The sequence below is a fragment of the Alosa pseudoharengus genome, unplaced genomic scaffold (assembly GCF_046254945.1).
Source record: "Alosa pseudoharengus isolate Yale_2024_CS ecotype anadromous, Long Island Sound unplaced genomic scaffold, YU_APseudo_1.1 YU_APseudo_1.1_scf_11, whole genome shotgun sequence".
NCBI classification, from domain to species: Eukaryota; Metazoa; Chordata; class Actinopteri; order Clupeiformes; family Clupeidae; genus Alosa; species Alosa pseudoharengus.
In genome coordinates this window covers 5,967,046-5,981,370 of record NW_027468576.1, presented here as the reverse complement: position 1 = coordinate 5,981,370, position 14,325 = coordinate 5,967,046, and the positions used below count along the sequence as shown (strand labels likewise).

At 45.5% G+C, this 14,325-nt stretch overlaps 1 protein-coding gene across 10 annotated transcripts in view; it reads right to left on the bottom strand.

Annotated features, from left to right (window-relative positions):
* The window catches only part of mast2 (microtubule associated serine/threonine kinase 2), a 124,137-nt gene that overhangs the window by 14,738 nt on the left and 95,074 nt on the right, over nt 1-14,325 (bottom strand). For 8 of the 10 annotated variants that reach the window (XM_076277821.1, XM_076277822.1, XM_076277825.1 and 5 more), the window contains 7 exons: nt 11,856-11,931; nt 11,092-11,112; nt 10,439-10,517; nt 9,795-9,949; nt 4,495-4,570; nt 3,843-4,052; nt 422-523 (listed from right to left, as the gene is read on the bottom strand). In XM_076277821.1, coding sequence (XP_076133936.1) covers nt 422-523; nt 3,843-4,052; nt 4,495-4,570; nt 9,795-9,949; nt 10,439-10,517; nt 11,092-11,112; nt 11,856-11,931 — 719 coding nt within the window. The remainder of the gene's footprint in view (nt 1-421; nt 524-3,842; nt 4,053-4,494; nt 4,571-9,794; nt 9,950-10,438; nt 10,518-11,091; nt 11,113-11,855; nt 11,932-14,325) is intronic. The other 2 variants (XM_076277823.1, XM_076277826.1) reach the window with 1 other exon arrangement.

Here is a 14,325-nt window from a genome sequence, read left to right as displayed (position 1 = left end):
TCAAATTAGTAAACAGAATGTGCCTTTGCAACATTGGAAGAATTGTTGCTGATAATGGGCAATGAAGATATTGCATTAAAGATCAGCCAAGATTCTTTCTTAAAAGGCAAACTGAGAAAACCATTGGAGAACCCTATTGCAATTATGTAATCACATAATTTAATCTGAAAACTGCTGCCCTGATTAAAAAAACCAATGCAACTGATCTCAGCTGGTATTCTGTCTATAATGGAGTGGAAAGGAAATTTATAAGTGACCCCAAACTTTTAACCGGTAGTGTATGTGGTCAGTGAAAGGGGTCTTCAATATGCCTTCTCCAACACTTCCTGTTCCTTGAGGCCTCCTGTCTTGGTTAATGAAGTGCATGTGCTTGTGTACTGCTATGATCCCTAAGCAGGTGTGTGTGAATACCAACACTCACCAGACACTCCAGCAGCCGGGCAGGCCGGGCGATCACAATCATCAGCTTCTTCACCATCTGAGTGACAAACGCCACTTCCACACTCTCCGACCTTTCATGAGCCTGAAACAAAAGCCAGAGAGAGAGAGAGAGTGTAACCAAACATTTCCGTTGCTTACTCTACATTTCCCAACCTCACATCATCCCCACTCATAGAATGTTCCCATACATTTCCCACTTATACATCAACATGTCGTTCCAATATATCACCATAGCGATACTTTCATGCAGAATTTCGAAGGGGATGAAACAATGGCAGTAAACGACATCTATTTAAAATGCATCGTTTTACCAGAGCTAGATCTTTGATAGTAAATTCCTTACAAAGTGATTGGGGGGGGGGGGGGGGGGGGGTGTATAAATGGAGAGAGAGAAAGAGAGAGAGAGAAAGAATGAGCAAGAGACAGATAGAGGTGGTTAATAACCAGGCTAGGGGGAATTGGGGTTTTCCCCGTAATAGAGGCATCTGTGAATGACAGCACTGCCCCCAGGGGCTTCCTCATCAGTTCTGAATAATTTATAGAACTACTAAAAAAAGGATGTGTAGAGATTGAGAGAGAAGATGTCCACAAATACATGGAATGAAAGAGGTAAGAACTGACACAAAAATAAACAGAAGAATCACCTGACAGCTACATAGGAAAAAGGAGGGTAAAAGAGTCAGCTGATGCCCAGACTGGGAGAAAAAGAATAATAGGACAGAAATTTGCATCCGGACACAATTCTTCAGCTCCGCTATGTGAGGAATGGCTGGCCAGAGGGTCTGAACTCTCACCTTACTGCATTACCTCATGACGAGTTGTACAGCCGGTGTGTGTGTGTGTGTGTGTGTGTGTGTGTGTGTGTGTGTGTGTGTGTGTGTGTGTGTGTGTGTGTGTGCTAGTGCTGAGCTTGCTCTCTGCCCCCACGGTGCCATTTTGAAGATGTCTTCAGGGCTGGCGCCATGAGGACCGGGTCAGTGGCGGTGGCCGGGGCATGCAATCAGCTCCTGTGGCGTCTCTAATAGTGACCCAGTGAGGGGTCTGCCCCATGCTGATGTCTGCTCCTCAGACAGCAGGACCGGCGGACTGACCTCAAGGACGAACACACAAATACCACCACACACACTGACCGCCCAGTTTCATAACCCTCTAACCTAAATAAACCCCTAATTTGAAAATTAAACCCAATGTAAACATAGTAGTCAGAAAAAGTAACAGATTTTTACAATCACCCCATTTAAAATACTGCTATATTTCTACAGTCAAAAATAAACAATCTCTCTGATCAGAACAACTGATTGTTTAAATGAATCCATTATTAGTGCTGCAGATTCACTGTGAGAAAATCAGTAGGGACCCACCGATATCCAACTTACAGAAGCAACTTCTCTCGTGTCTCGGACCAAAGCCTACAAGCACTCAACAAATACAACCAGAGTGCAGAGCCAACAAACCAGAATATTGACAGAAGTTACTCTGTTTCTTCCCAACCGTAGCCAGAAACAGCAACTCACTTACAAAACAAGTTTGGGAGATTTGACAAACACAGGATCACAAATCAAAAATTAACTCCACCACAACAAGCAACAAGAAAACAAGCAACATGGAGTCACCCCCATATCTCAAAGTTCCCTCCTCCAGGTTCTTCACAGGAGCCCCAAAAGAGCTCTCTCCTCCTTCCTCTCTACTCATACTGAGAGAGATGCTCACCAATCCCCAATCAGCACGTGTCTCGGCCATCCGACCCACCGACGGCCCGAACCCTGTGAGGAGGAGCTCAAGTGCAAACTCCTGGGTGGGCGTGAGCGCGCTCCAGTCCCGCCGCTCCAGCCGCTCCTCTTCCTCCACACGCCGCTGCCACGACACCCCCGACATGCTCGGAGACGGGCCACTCGCACCCCTTTAAAAATCCGCCTGTTTCAAATTCCTCTGCTCCACACGTGTTTTATACGCCAATCCTCGCCGCCACCTGCTCCCATCCGCACCCCAGACACGTCAGCCAATTAGCAGCGTCTGGGTGATGTCATCTTGGCGGTGTGCGGCAGCATATGTGCGCGTCTATGTATGTGCGCCTGAGAGAGAGGGTCTGCTGGCTGAGGGGCAAACCTTCCCCTGTCTGCGCACACACACGCACACGCACACACACACACACACACACACACACACACACACAAACACACACACACACACACCTACATCCACCCATCTCTCACACACACACACACACACACCCTTACACACTCCTACACCCACCCATCTCACACACACACACACACACACACCCTTACACACTCCTACAGTACCCGAAGAGAAGAAAAACAAAACCTGTCCCCGCCTCTCTTTTCCCCTTCCTCCCTCTCTCTCTCTCTCCCTCTCTCTCCTCCTCTCTCTCCCTCATTTCATTCGCCTCCACTGTCTGAAAGACTCATCCGTCACCACCAAGGTTTGCTGGAGCGTGAAATTAAAATAACCCCTCCCCTGTCCAAATACATACGTCTCAACACACACAAACACTAAAGACGTCACACACACACACACAATGACAACATCCCGTGCACACACACACCTAGACAATTTGGGGAGAGGGTGGGAGTTCAGAATGGGACCATTGGGAGCCATAAGATGGAGGTTTAAACCCCTCTGGCTCTGTGACTGAGCTAATACAGACATCAGCAGCACATCTCGTGACTAATGCCTGTGTGACAGGTTGGAAGACATTCTAACCTGGACCAGAGGGGGTAAAAAAAGAAAGAGACAGAAAGGGATGGACAGAGAGGTAGAGACAAAGGGAGGTGGAGATGAGCAGAAGCCAGGGAAATTGTACAGGAGAGATATAAAAACAGAGACCCCGTCAACAGAGAAGGAGAGGATGAGAGTGAGAGAAATAGAAAGTGATCGAAAGGGCGTTTGTTAGTGATCGACTCCAACGAACACACAAGACTTTTTCATACTGTGACATCAACGCAAGACTGATGGTGTAATAAACACACTGAAGATGGACCAAAGAGGACCCGTTTGAGAGCACTTCTTATGATCAATGAGACATCAACACCCACAAACATGCCCCCATAGGAGCTGTTCTGAATGCAGATAATGAAGAAATGGCCAGGTGTGTTACTGCTCTCGACTGGCAGCAACAGGACAGTAGGGCGCACACAGGTTTATGCCATGCTATTCATGTGCTAAAATTAACTGTTAGTGGTATTTTACGGGCAATTATTATGTTTTGCTTTCTTCTAAACAATAATCTGGTGATTCCTGACTTTCCTTCCTCTGATGCACACACACAAACCAAGTGGTGCAGCACTTTCTAGGCTTTTCAACAGCTTGGTAAAAGAAGTGGCAAAACCATCACACACACACACACATACATACACACACACACACACACATCAACTTACATCCTGAAGCAGTTTCTCCAGATTTTCCTGTAGCTCGTAGAAGTAGCGTGAGGTGATCAGACCCTCACGGGACTTGTCCAGGCAGTCTCGGGACAGCTCAATCAGCTGGTGGTGGATGAAGCTCAGAACCCCGTCTGCTAGTTGCATCACCTTATCAGGGGCATTGGAGGCCATGAAGTCCGCCAGACGCTCCTCCATCTGAGCGGTAGCCTGCAGGTGTCATGGGTTGTCAAAGGTCAGGAATCCACATTTTTGCCAACCTCAACCTCTTGTGCTAATACCCAATTAATTATCGCAGCTCCTTGCACTGAACAGCCTAATATCTGACAGTGAAAATATAATATCCAATTAGTTCTTCAAGCCTTATGCAATTTGCTAATATCACAAAGCTGATTTTATCCCTGGGGTGAATACTAATCAGTTACTACTATCTGAAAGCTGCTAGATATCTTTACTGTGGCCAGTAGCAGCATGTACAGTTGAACATTTCTTTCATTTCTTTGCTTCCTGGAGCCTTTATTGTGTCACCTGAGTTATGAATGTGTACAGGGGTAAAGTTACAAATGGCTAAAAGAGCTTTCATTACAGAAAGGTTTTATTATTTTTTAGCCACCACTGAAGCAAATCCTAAGGCTGTTATAATGCATCCTACCTTTGGGAATCGCTCCTTGTAGACATGGTTCATCATGACGATCTCATGGTCAAAAGAGATGGGGGAGCGACCGGGGCTGAAAGAGAGATGGAGACGGTGAGATGAGATGGAGGATGGAGAGATTGAGATGGGGAAAGTGTATAGAATATTAAGACAGAGCCCTGAACCCTGAGGGACCTATTCAAGACTTGTGCCCCCACGTCTCAGAGGAGCACAGGAAGACGGTGGTGGAGGGGGGTAAGTGACAAAAGTACAACACTTCATCAATCTACATTCAGAGGGATGATATAGTCATGATTCACACTTACTAACACACTCCACACACACACATAAACACCCTTGTTGACCTGGTCCGTGTCCGTCCGTGTCCTCAGAGAACAGTAAGAGCAGCAAAGCTGTGTGTGTGTGTGTGTGTGTGTGTGTGTGTGTGTATTTGCACTCTTCAGACAGAAAAGGTAAGCCTTAACACAACCTTAACACACTCCTTACCACATGTTCAGATCAAAGTCATAGCTTACAAAAATAAATGGAGACTGATATTAGGTAAACCAATCACATCTGTCAGCTAGGTTGGAGAGACGCCATGACCAATGTGATCCAGAGGGAGAGTAACTCTCATCTCTGTGCTTTTGTGTGCATGCTTGTGTGTGAATGAGAGGCAACACATTTAAGAGAGCATGTTTGGACACATGCTGAGAGTCCAAATATGTAAACAGTCTTTTTGGGTACAGAATCAAAATGTCTGTTTAAAGAAAAAAAATACTTGCATATTAATTCCCCTAAAGAAATATAATATAAAACCACATTCCAAATTGTAGACTAGCATAAAGCAATGCTAAATCCTAATGCTATGATGCATGTGGAATGAGGATGGGCATGTGAGAAAATAAATCAGGGTGAGAAATACAGAGAATACAGAGAATATGCTCAGATGAAGAATATTCAGTGATATATGGGGAGAATTGACTCTGTGGTTAATTCTTTGGTGTTTGGCGTGTTTACCTGTCTATGCAAGAGCCTGTGTGTGAGTGCAAAGGTGGGGGGTGGTTAGGGCCAGGGCGTCATGGATCAGTGCTACAGCTGTGGCTGTGTGACTCAACTCCTGTGTGAGTGGCTGAAACCGGTCATGTGACCGTGAGGATGAGGTAATGCTATAAGTCATTCATCGACAGCCCATCTGGCCAATTAACCTCCCTAATAGAATGAGAAAACACCAAACGTGACACACCGGTCAACCTCACAGGGGCTGTTTATCAACATGCCAATGAACACACACAGACATACACGCACACACACACACATATGCGCCCTTGACTCCATACTGGCAGCACAAATCACACTACTGCCACACAAGGGTAAGCAGTAGCTAAGAGTCCTGTGGCGCACTGTCGTTTAAATCAGAAAATTAAAGAAAAAGAGATGGAAACCACACCAGCAGCACAGCAAGGAAAGGTTATGGCTGACAGTGATTGATTTATGTCCAGGGGTGGCTGCTTTACAACTTACATACTTAGGGAAAAAAGGTGTGTGTGTGTGTAAATGGCTTAAGGCATTTCCAGGCTTTATTAAATAAAGTTCTTGTGGAGAGAGCGAGAGAGATCAGGGCAGCAATCCCGCAGAGCAATAACAGTAGGAGCTCAGACAAATGATAATGAGAAAATATAATTATTTTCTCCTCAGGTAACGAGACAAAAAAAATAAATGACCTTGTCTCTCAAAACTGTCTTACTGTTTGAAAAATGACCTTGATGGGTGCTTTATTGTGTGTAAAGGGGGGCTCCATAAAAATCTTGGTGCTTTAATTATAAGTTTTGGCAAAGGTGAGCTTGCGCAGTCTGCATGTGTGTGACATGTGTGGCACAATGGCTTCACTGCCATATAACGCTCATGTGTACTGTGAATATAAACTAGTCATGGAGGGACGGCCACACAGTGCAGTGTCTTTGTGTCTGAGTCCTGTCTGTCCGAGTCCTGTCTGTCCGAGTCCTGTCTGTCCGAGTCCTGTCTGTCCGAGTCCTGTCTGTCCGAGTCCTGTCTGTCCGAGTCCTGTCTGTCCGAGTCCTGTCTGTCCGAGTCCTGTCTGTCCGAGTCCTGTCTGTCCGAGTCCTGTCTGTCCGAGTCCTGTCTGTCCGAGCCCTGTCTGTCCGAGCCCTGTCTGTCCGAGCCCTGTCTGTCCGAGCCCTGTCTGTCCGAGCCCTGTCTGTCCGAGCCCTGTCTGTCCGAGTCCTGTCTGTCCGAGTCCTGTGGAACACACATAGCTATAGATGCCACACAAGCCAACTCCCCACTGAGCTGACAAGGGATGGGAAAAATTAGATGATTGAACTAGGGTGTGTAGAGTGTATGTGGTGTGTGTGTGTGTGTGTGTGTGTGTGAGAGAGAGAGAGTGTTGTTGAATGGCATGCCTGTGAGTTCATAGCAGTATGTGTATGTGTTAGGATATATGTATTTCATTTTTTTTATGTGTCTGACAGTGTGTATGAGAGGGGGGGGGGCGAGGAAGAGAGACAGACATACAGAGAGAGAGAGAGAGAGAGAGAGTGTGTGTGTCTGTGTTGTAAATAACTAAAGCTATACTATGGAGGAGTTGGTAGCTGGGGAAATCATGGGCTAAATTGACCGTGACAGAGTAGGTGGGCCAGGCATGAATTGGTAAACTGGCCACGCACACAGAAATTCACATGCCACCCCCTGCCCGCACACATACACATGTGCACACACACACACGCACGCACACACAGAGAGAAAGGTGAGCAATTGCATGGGTAATGAAATCCACAGGCTGAAACTATGTCTATGATCCAACAGCAGAGGACGGAAACAATAGAAGGTCAGAGAGTAACAGACAGCAGGTGTGTGTGTGTGTGTGTGTGTGTGTGTGTGTGTGTATCTGTGCTATTGCATGCAGTATGACGTGATCATGGTAACCAGTGAAAAGAGCACTGTGCATCTGGTCAGCTGCCTGAGCCAGATTCCAGCCCATCGGCGTATGGTGAGCCCAGAGGCTTCACCTTGTGGCCAGCGAGGCCACTTCCAGCCAGGCTAGGTGTGCTGGAATGAGGTGGGGGGTTGCCCATGATGGAGATCTCAGCAGTGAGGAGCGGCTCTGACAGCTGTGATGGATGAGGCTGCGTTCAGTGTTGAGCTCATTTAAAACGGATGAGAGAGACATGACGGCTGTGAGAAACAAAGAGCTGCCGTACATCTCAAGAGCAGAGAGGAAAAGACACCACGGTCATCACTCTCACTAACGGCGGCCATCAAATTAGCATACAACTGCTCCATTTCCACTGGTTTAATTAGCTGCCATGTTCATCCCCTTTTGCCCTCCTTCTCTCTCTGTCTCATATGCCAACATCTCTCCCCTTCCCTTTTCCTCCTGGCTCTCTCGCTCTCTCTCTCTCTCTGTTATCGCTCTCTATGTATTTTTCTTTGTCTTCCATCTATTGCTCTTTTTCCATCTCTCCTCTCCCCCTCCCTTTCGGTACACATTTGAAGATTGATCATCTGTGAGGTGCAGAGGAGGGTGATCTGTAAGAAGTGGTAATGACACACACACCTCGCTCATCTAATATTTATAGATTTAATCCCCGTTTCTGCAAACCCCCTGCAGAGCTGTGTGCCTGAGCCACACACAGGGCAGAGCCCCTCCGTCTTCACACTGCCATCTATGCGTGGACCCTCTCTCTTTCTTCCTCTAACAGCAGCCCATGAAAACAAGGGAACACAGAGTGGGGATGAAATAAAGAAAATAATAGAGTGTATACTGTATGTATTCTGTGTGTGTATACTGTGTGTATACTGTGTGTATTCTGAGTGTATACTGTGTGTATTCTGAGTGCATACTGTGTGTGTATACTGTGTGTATTCTGAGTGCATACTGTGTGTGTGTGTGTGTGTGAATGTATACTGTGTGTATACTGTGTGTGTATACTGTGTGTATACTGAGTGTATACTGAGTGTACTGAGTGTATACTGAGTGTATACTGTGTGCATTCTGTGTGTGTATACTGTGTGTGTATGTTTATACTGTATGTATACACTGTGTGTATACACTGTGTATATACTGTGTGAATACGGTGTGAATACGGTGTGAATACGGTGTGTATACGGTGTGCATTCTGTGTGTATTCTAAGTGTATACTGTGTGTATTCTAAGTGTATACTGTGTGTATTCTGTGTGTGTATACTGTGTGTATTCTGAGTGTATAATGAATGTATACTGTGTGTATACTGAGTGCATGCTGTGTGTATACTGAGTGCACGCTGTGTGTATACTGAATGTATATACTGTGTGTGTATACTGTGTGTATTTTGAGTGTATACTGTGTGTATTCTGTGTGTATACTGTGTGTATTCTGTGTGCACATGTCTGCGTTTGTATTTGGGCATTGTGTGTACAGCAAAAAGAGAGAAGGTATAAAAAATACGGTGCTACCTTTATTGACCAAGCCTGAGGCAATGCTCAGACGTAACTACATTTGTTCAAGAGTGCTTTTATTGACTCTTTAATGACTCTATTGATACATTTTTTACCAATGCCACAATGACTTTAAAATGTGACAATTTCTGTCTGTCTTCAGCTCTCCCAAAGCCGAATAGCCGAATGACAGGAGGAGACAGAGAATAGCACCGCAGTTAAAGCTGATGCAGGCGGAGGGGCGAGACAAGAGTGACTAAAGAAGACAAGAGGCTGAGAGAAAGAAAGATGCAACAGATGTGTGAGTGAGTGAGTGAGAGAGAGAGAGAGAGAGAGAGAGAGAGAGAGAGAGGTGGAGAAAGAGGGGGGGGAGAGTAAAGGGCAAGTAGAGTGTACAATATGACTTGTGCCAGTCAGAGGAGCTGAGTGTCAGTCAAAGGTGGCAGTGTGGTGCCAGAACTGAAGAGACCTTTGTGCAGACAGAGGGAGTGCAAAGGGCATCATGCCAATCTGTCAGGAGATCAGGGCTGGAGTTCTACTTTTCTTTGACATCCATCACCAGGCAAAGGGTTGGGATGTGATGTGTGCGTGTGTGTTTGTGTGTGTGAGAGTGAGAAACTGTTAGAGAGAGGAATCCTAAGAAACAGAATGTACAACAGTATCTGCTTCAAGCATATGTCCATGCACTGGTGCTTGTGCTTTAATCATATTACAAATGAATTCAGTGTCTCCCCTGAGAGGTAAGGGCAACTGGCCCACCTCATCCGAGATCCTCTTGGGGCTAACTGTAAGTGTGTATCTATCTTTTCTCTAGTTAGGAGTGTGTCTACTCATCTGTGTAGCACTGTCAGGGCGTGGGTGTCGGTCGAGTGTGTCTCACCTGAGGCTGCGTGAGCGGGGGCGCATGGCAGGTGAGCGGCGTCCCTCCTCGTCAGTGATGCTCTCTGAGCTGAAGTGCTTGGTGAGGAAGTGCAGCTCATCCGGCGTGGGCTGGAAGGGCAGCTGGTGCAGCTTCTCCTGGGATGAACATGATGACTGTGAGAAGCAGAGAGGGAGGGATTACAAGGGCAGAGGCAGGGAATGGCCTACGGTGCCTACGGTGTATTCACTCAGCTCTAACTACCTGGGGAAGAAGCCTGAAGGGGTTTGCCTACAGGGGCCACAGCATTTGGATACAGCAAAGCCACGCAAAACTGAGCAGACGTGTGCTGTGAGCCATAAAATCATTAAGGTGTGCTTTTCAAGGGCTATGTGCTTACACTTCTAAACCCTGCTGAAAACTGACTCCTGAATGTCAATTACCAGGTCAACTCTGCTTGACAGGGAGATAAGCAAACGACTCAGGGGTTTGGCAGAGAAAGTGCTTTGAAGTCATCTTATCAGACATTAAAGCCTCTTTCAATGTCTACAGAATAGATGCATTTCAGATAAGATTTTAAGCGTGAAGGCTGTAGTGAGAGTATGTGCAGCAGGATGAGCAAGATTGTTTACACACACAGGCATACAGGATGCATATGTACTTACAGAGACTGTGGAGCTGGGGGTGTTGGTGCCATACCCTGAGGATGGCAAAGAAGCCAGAGACCAGCGTCGGCCATCCGTCCTAGTGAGGGAGAGGAAGAGAGAGAGAGAGGGAGAGAGAGAGGGAGAGACTTAAAAAAACACTTCTAACACAGGTTCAGTGGAAAGGTTCTCTGAGGATTGTACTTTACACCTTCTTACTACACAATGGTAAAGTGCGAAATAAGTCCACTAAGGTGCTACTAGTTGCACACATTTGTATTACAGGAGATGATGTTTCAGGGAGGTTAGACATCCACACAACACAGAGAAGCACTGGCAGGGACTTTGCAGCACAAGTAGACAGGTGGACACCAATACACAAAGAAAAACATAAAGTGGAACAGCATTGGGCCATGGATTGGGCTGTTCATGCAAAGACACCTGCACATACACACAGAAACACACACACACACACACACACACACACGTAAATACACACAGAAACACAAACATGGATACACACACTGACATGCACAGCCAAACACCCACACACCCACACACCAAAGGCCTAAGCAGTTCGGCACACCTGACTAGTACATTGGCGCTAACAGAGGAGATGCTGCATGGTAGGAACAGGAAGTGGTGTATGAGAAGGGGAAGGTGAAAGGTGTTACCTGTCTGCCCTGTGCCCGTGACTGTGTGGGAGAGACAACAGTGGTATGTGAGTGTGGCGGACTTTGTAATCATTCAATACTCCTTTATTTTGCCTTGTTTTGCCCTGTTGAAGTACTGTCAGTGTGAGTATAGGGTATAGGATTTAGGAACAGACATGTATCCCTTCTTGTTTTCCACATTGTGTGTACAGGGCCTATTAAAGGTAAGCTCTTACAGTGGCTCAGCTTGATTAAAGTCATCAAGAACTATTTATGTTGCTTACAGTACATACACCAAGTCTCACACCATCTCACTTCAATTTCAATATTTTTGAACCTTTCGGAAGACTGCTGGACAATTTGCACCACAGCAATTGTTCAAAAGTCATTTCCAATTTGAGAGACACGTATGAAGTGGAATCAGGCTATTTCCATGCACTGACAACTTCCATTAATATCATTCTATGTGTAGAAGTCCTGCAATAACCCATACAGCCATTGGATGGCGCTGTTGCTTCATGTGTTGTGAGGTGCCGACAAGTATGACTATCAAACCTGTTTTATTGGGGTCAGTAACAAAGCCTTTATAAAACCAGGGGAGGAGATTCTCTCCCAGTGCATTATATTTCTCAAACAACCCTTTTCTTTAATCTGTTGCATTTTCATTTTTTTATATAGTGTTGTGTTGTCTTGCGTATGAGGAGACACAGAGTTGATTGTCCTGATTTAGATTCAGCATTTTAGCTTCTGCCTCCAGAGCACAGAGCTCAAACTTTGCCTCTCACCTGCGTGCAGGAACAAAGGAAAAATGGGCCGCGGTGTTGGGAGAGAAATTACGTGGGCTGTCCAAGGGGCTGCTCCCTGTAAGGAGGGGGGAGGAGAAAAAAAATTACACAAATGATAAATAGTATGATATTATCCTTTGTTCTAATCCAAGACACTGTATGTTATATTTTCATATTTTTACAAAAGCAAAACACTAATCAAAACTTCTTTTCCTTCTCTGAGTACCTCTTACTAAAAACACAATAATGTGTTTTAGTAGTATACAACTTGAAACAGGAGACAAGGGCAGAATATTAACAGCGACAGACTGGTGTTTTGATGGAACATCCAACAGAGTGGTTTCTGTGTGTGTGTCACGTGTGTGTGCGGGGGGCAGCTGCCTATGCCAGCAGTTTCTATAGCGATACCAGAAACAAAGAGCAGAGCCTGCAACAGCTTCCCAACCACCTCCTTTTACCTTCATAAGATGGAAACAAAGCTTCTGCCATTTAATTGAGCCTCTCTACTCTCTCCTACTTTACAGTAAACACATTCTCTCCATCCTCTCACCTCCACTCCTCTTTCGCTCTTTAATTCAAGTATTCCTTCTTTTTGGCAACACATTAAAGGTTCTTTTAAGATTACAAAGCACTTGATGGAGTACTCTAATTCAGAGTGCCCTCTTGGGGAGGGTCGGATTGGAAGGGACCGGGGATGTTGAAACATCACTTTGATCAAAGGGTTCTTTTCCTGGTGCTTTTAGAGCATGCAGCACACTAAAACATTTAGATTGGGGAAAAACAAAACATTTAGAATTTTTGAAGAGCACACAAAAGACCGCAGGTTTCTGCCATATTGGCAGCACACAATTAAAACAACACCACAAATGGGGCATTCACCAATTGCTGAATAAATACTGCATGAGGACCAGGCTAATGATGGATGAGAGAAGAGAGATGGGTTCTGAAGGCCTCCACCACACCAGATTTGAAGGCCACATCTCTTTCTGCCTGCATCAGCAGATGTCTGACAGAGGTTGCACAGTGTGAGCATTTGTGGTTGTGTGTGCACAAAAGTGTGTTGCTCCATAAATAAACTACTATACTTGTGAAAAGAAGCTGGTTGTGTGTGTGTGTGTGTGTGTGTGTGTGTGTGTGTGTGTGTGTAGCCATCTGTGTCCATACTGTCAGGCCTGTCACACTGACACACTAAAGCAGGACTGAGTGTGCTGGCGCACACGCTCAGACGCCACAAATCAGTCACATCACTCTCGCTGCAGCTCCAGCTAGGTGTCGGAGCACAGGCCGACATAGGGGTTACACCCCTGTGCATTAATTATTCATTCAGACCCCCTCTTTAATATTAATGAGGGCATAATTTACTGTTGGGAAGTTGAGAGCAGGCCGGGCACAGCTGGGAACAGCTGGACTGGGACACACTGCACCATGGAAACAACCAGCAGACACCATTTATTATTCCAGACTAGTGTGGAGGGCCTGTTAGTGAGTGCAAGGAATAACTCACTGTTTGCTGTGGCGTGCTGCATGGCTGTGCTGGCTGGCTATTTTTCATTGGTAAAAACAGCTTTGTTTAAATGAAGGGACAGCTGGTTAGGTGACAAGACAGGCAGGGGGGCTTTTCATAAGAGGTGCAGCTAAGAGAGAAAGATTAACTTGTGTATGCATGATCCTGTGTAGGTGCACAAACACGTTGAGCTGAAGCGAATACTCCGTTGTATACTAGTGTGAAAGTGTAAGACGCAAAGCAGTGCCTTTTAGTTCGTCAGTAGTTCTGTTCTAGTATTTTCTGTTGTCCAGTAAAAAACTCATTGCATTATTTGTTTGTCCATTCCACACACACACACACTTAGAGAGCCCAACTATTTCTCCCAACCAACTGGAGGGGCAGTATGCCCAGTTCTTGGATATATCAGCCTGACCTTTTCATTTATCATCTTCAAATCAACTGGGGTCAATATGTTAAATCCAGGAAACAGCCAATCATGCTGTACCCTCCCACAGTATGTTCCTTTAACTATGTACCCTTAAATTCACACCTTTGTTACATTAGGCAAAACTAACTAGACAAGCAGTCAGGTTCCTCTGCATATTATTCAGGTTCAACAAAAAATATAATCCTCGGGGTCCCTATTCTGCGCATCACTGAGAGCTTATACGATGATTTAAAAGGTGGCCCACATTGTTGTGTCACATGCTGCCAACATGTGAGAGTTTAGGGAGCAATTTAAAAAAACCTTCACATAACAGTCTGGTCTATTTAGGATGCAGATGGGTGAATCTGAGTGCCGTTTATGATAATAGAAGTAACCAAACAGGCTAGAGGAAAAAAACATACTTTGTCCACAATGGCAAGTGATATTTCATTGACTAAACATGTTATTTCAGAGATGAATGATGTCGTATGATCCAGTGAACTAATGTTCACAGATTTTGCATATGCATAGATGCCTATGCATGATTTGTTTGTGGT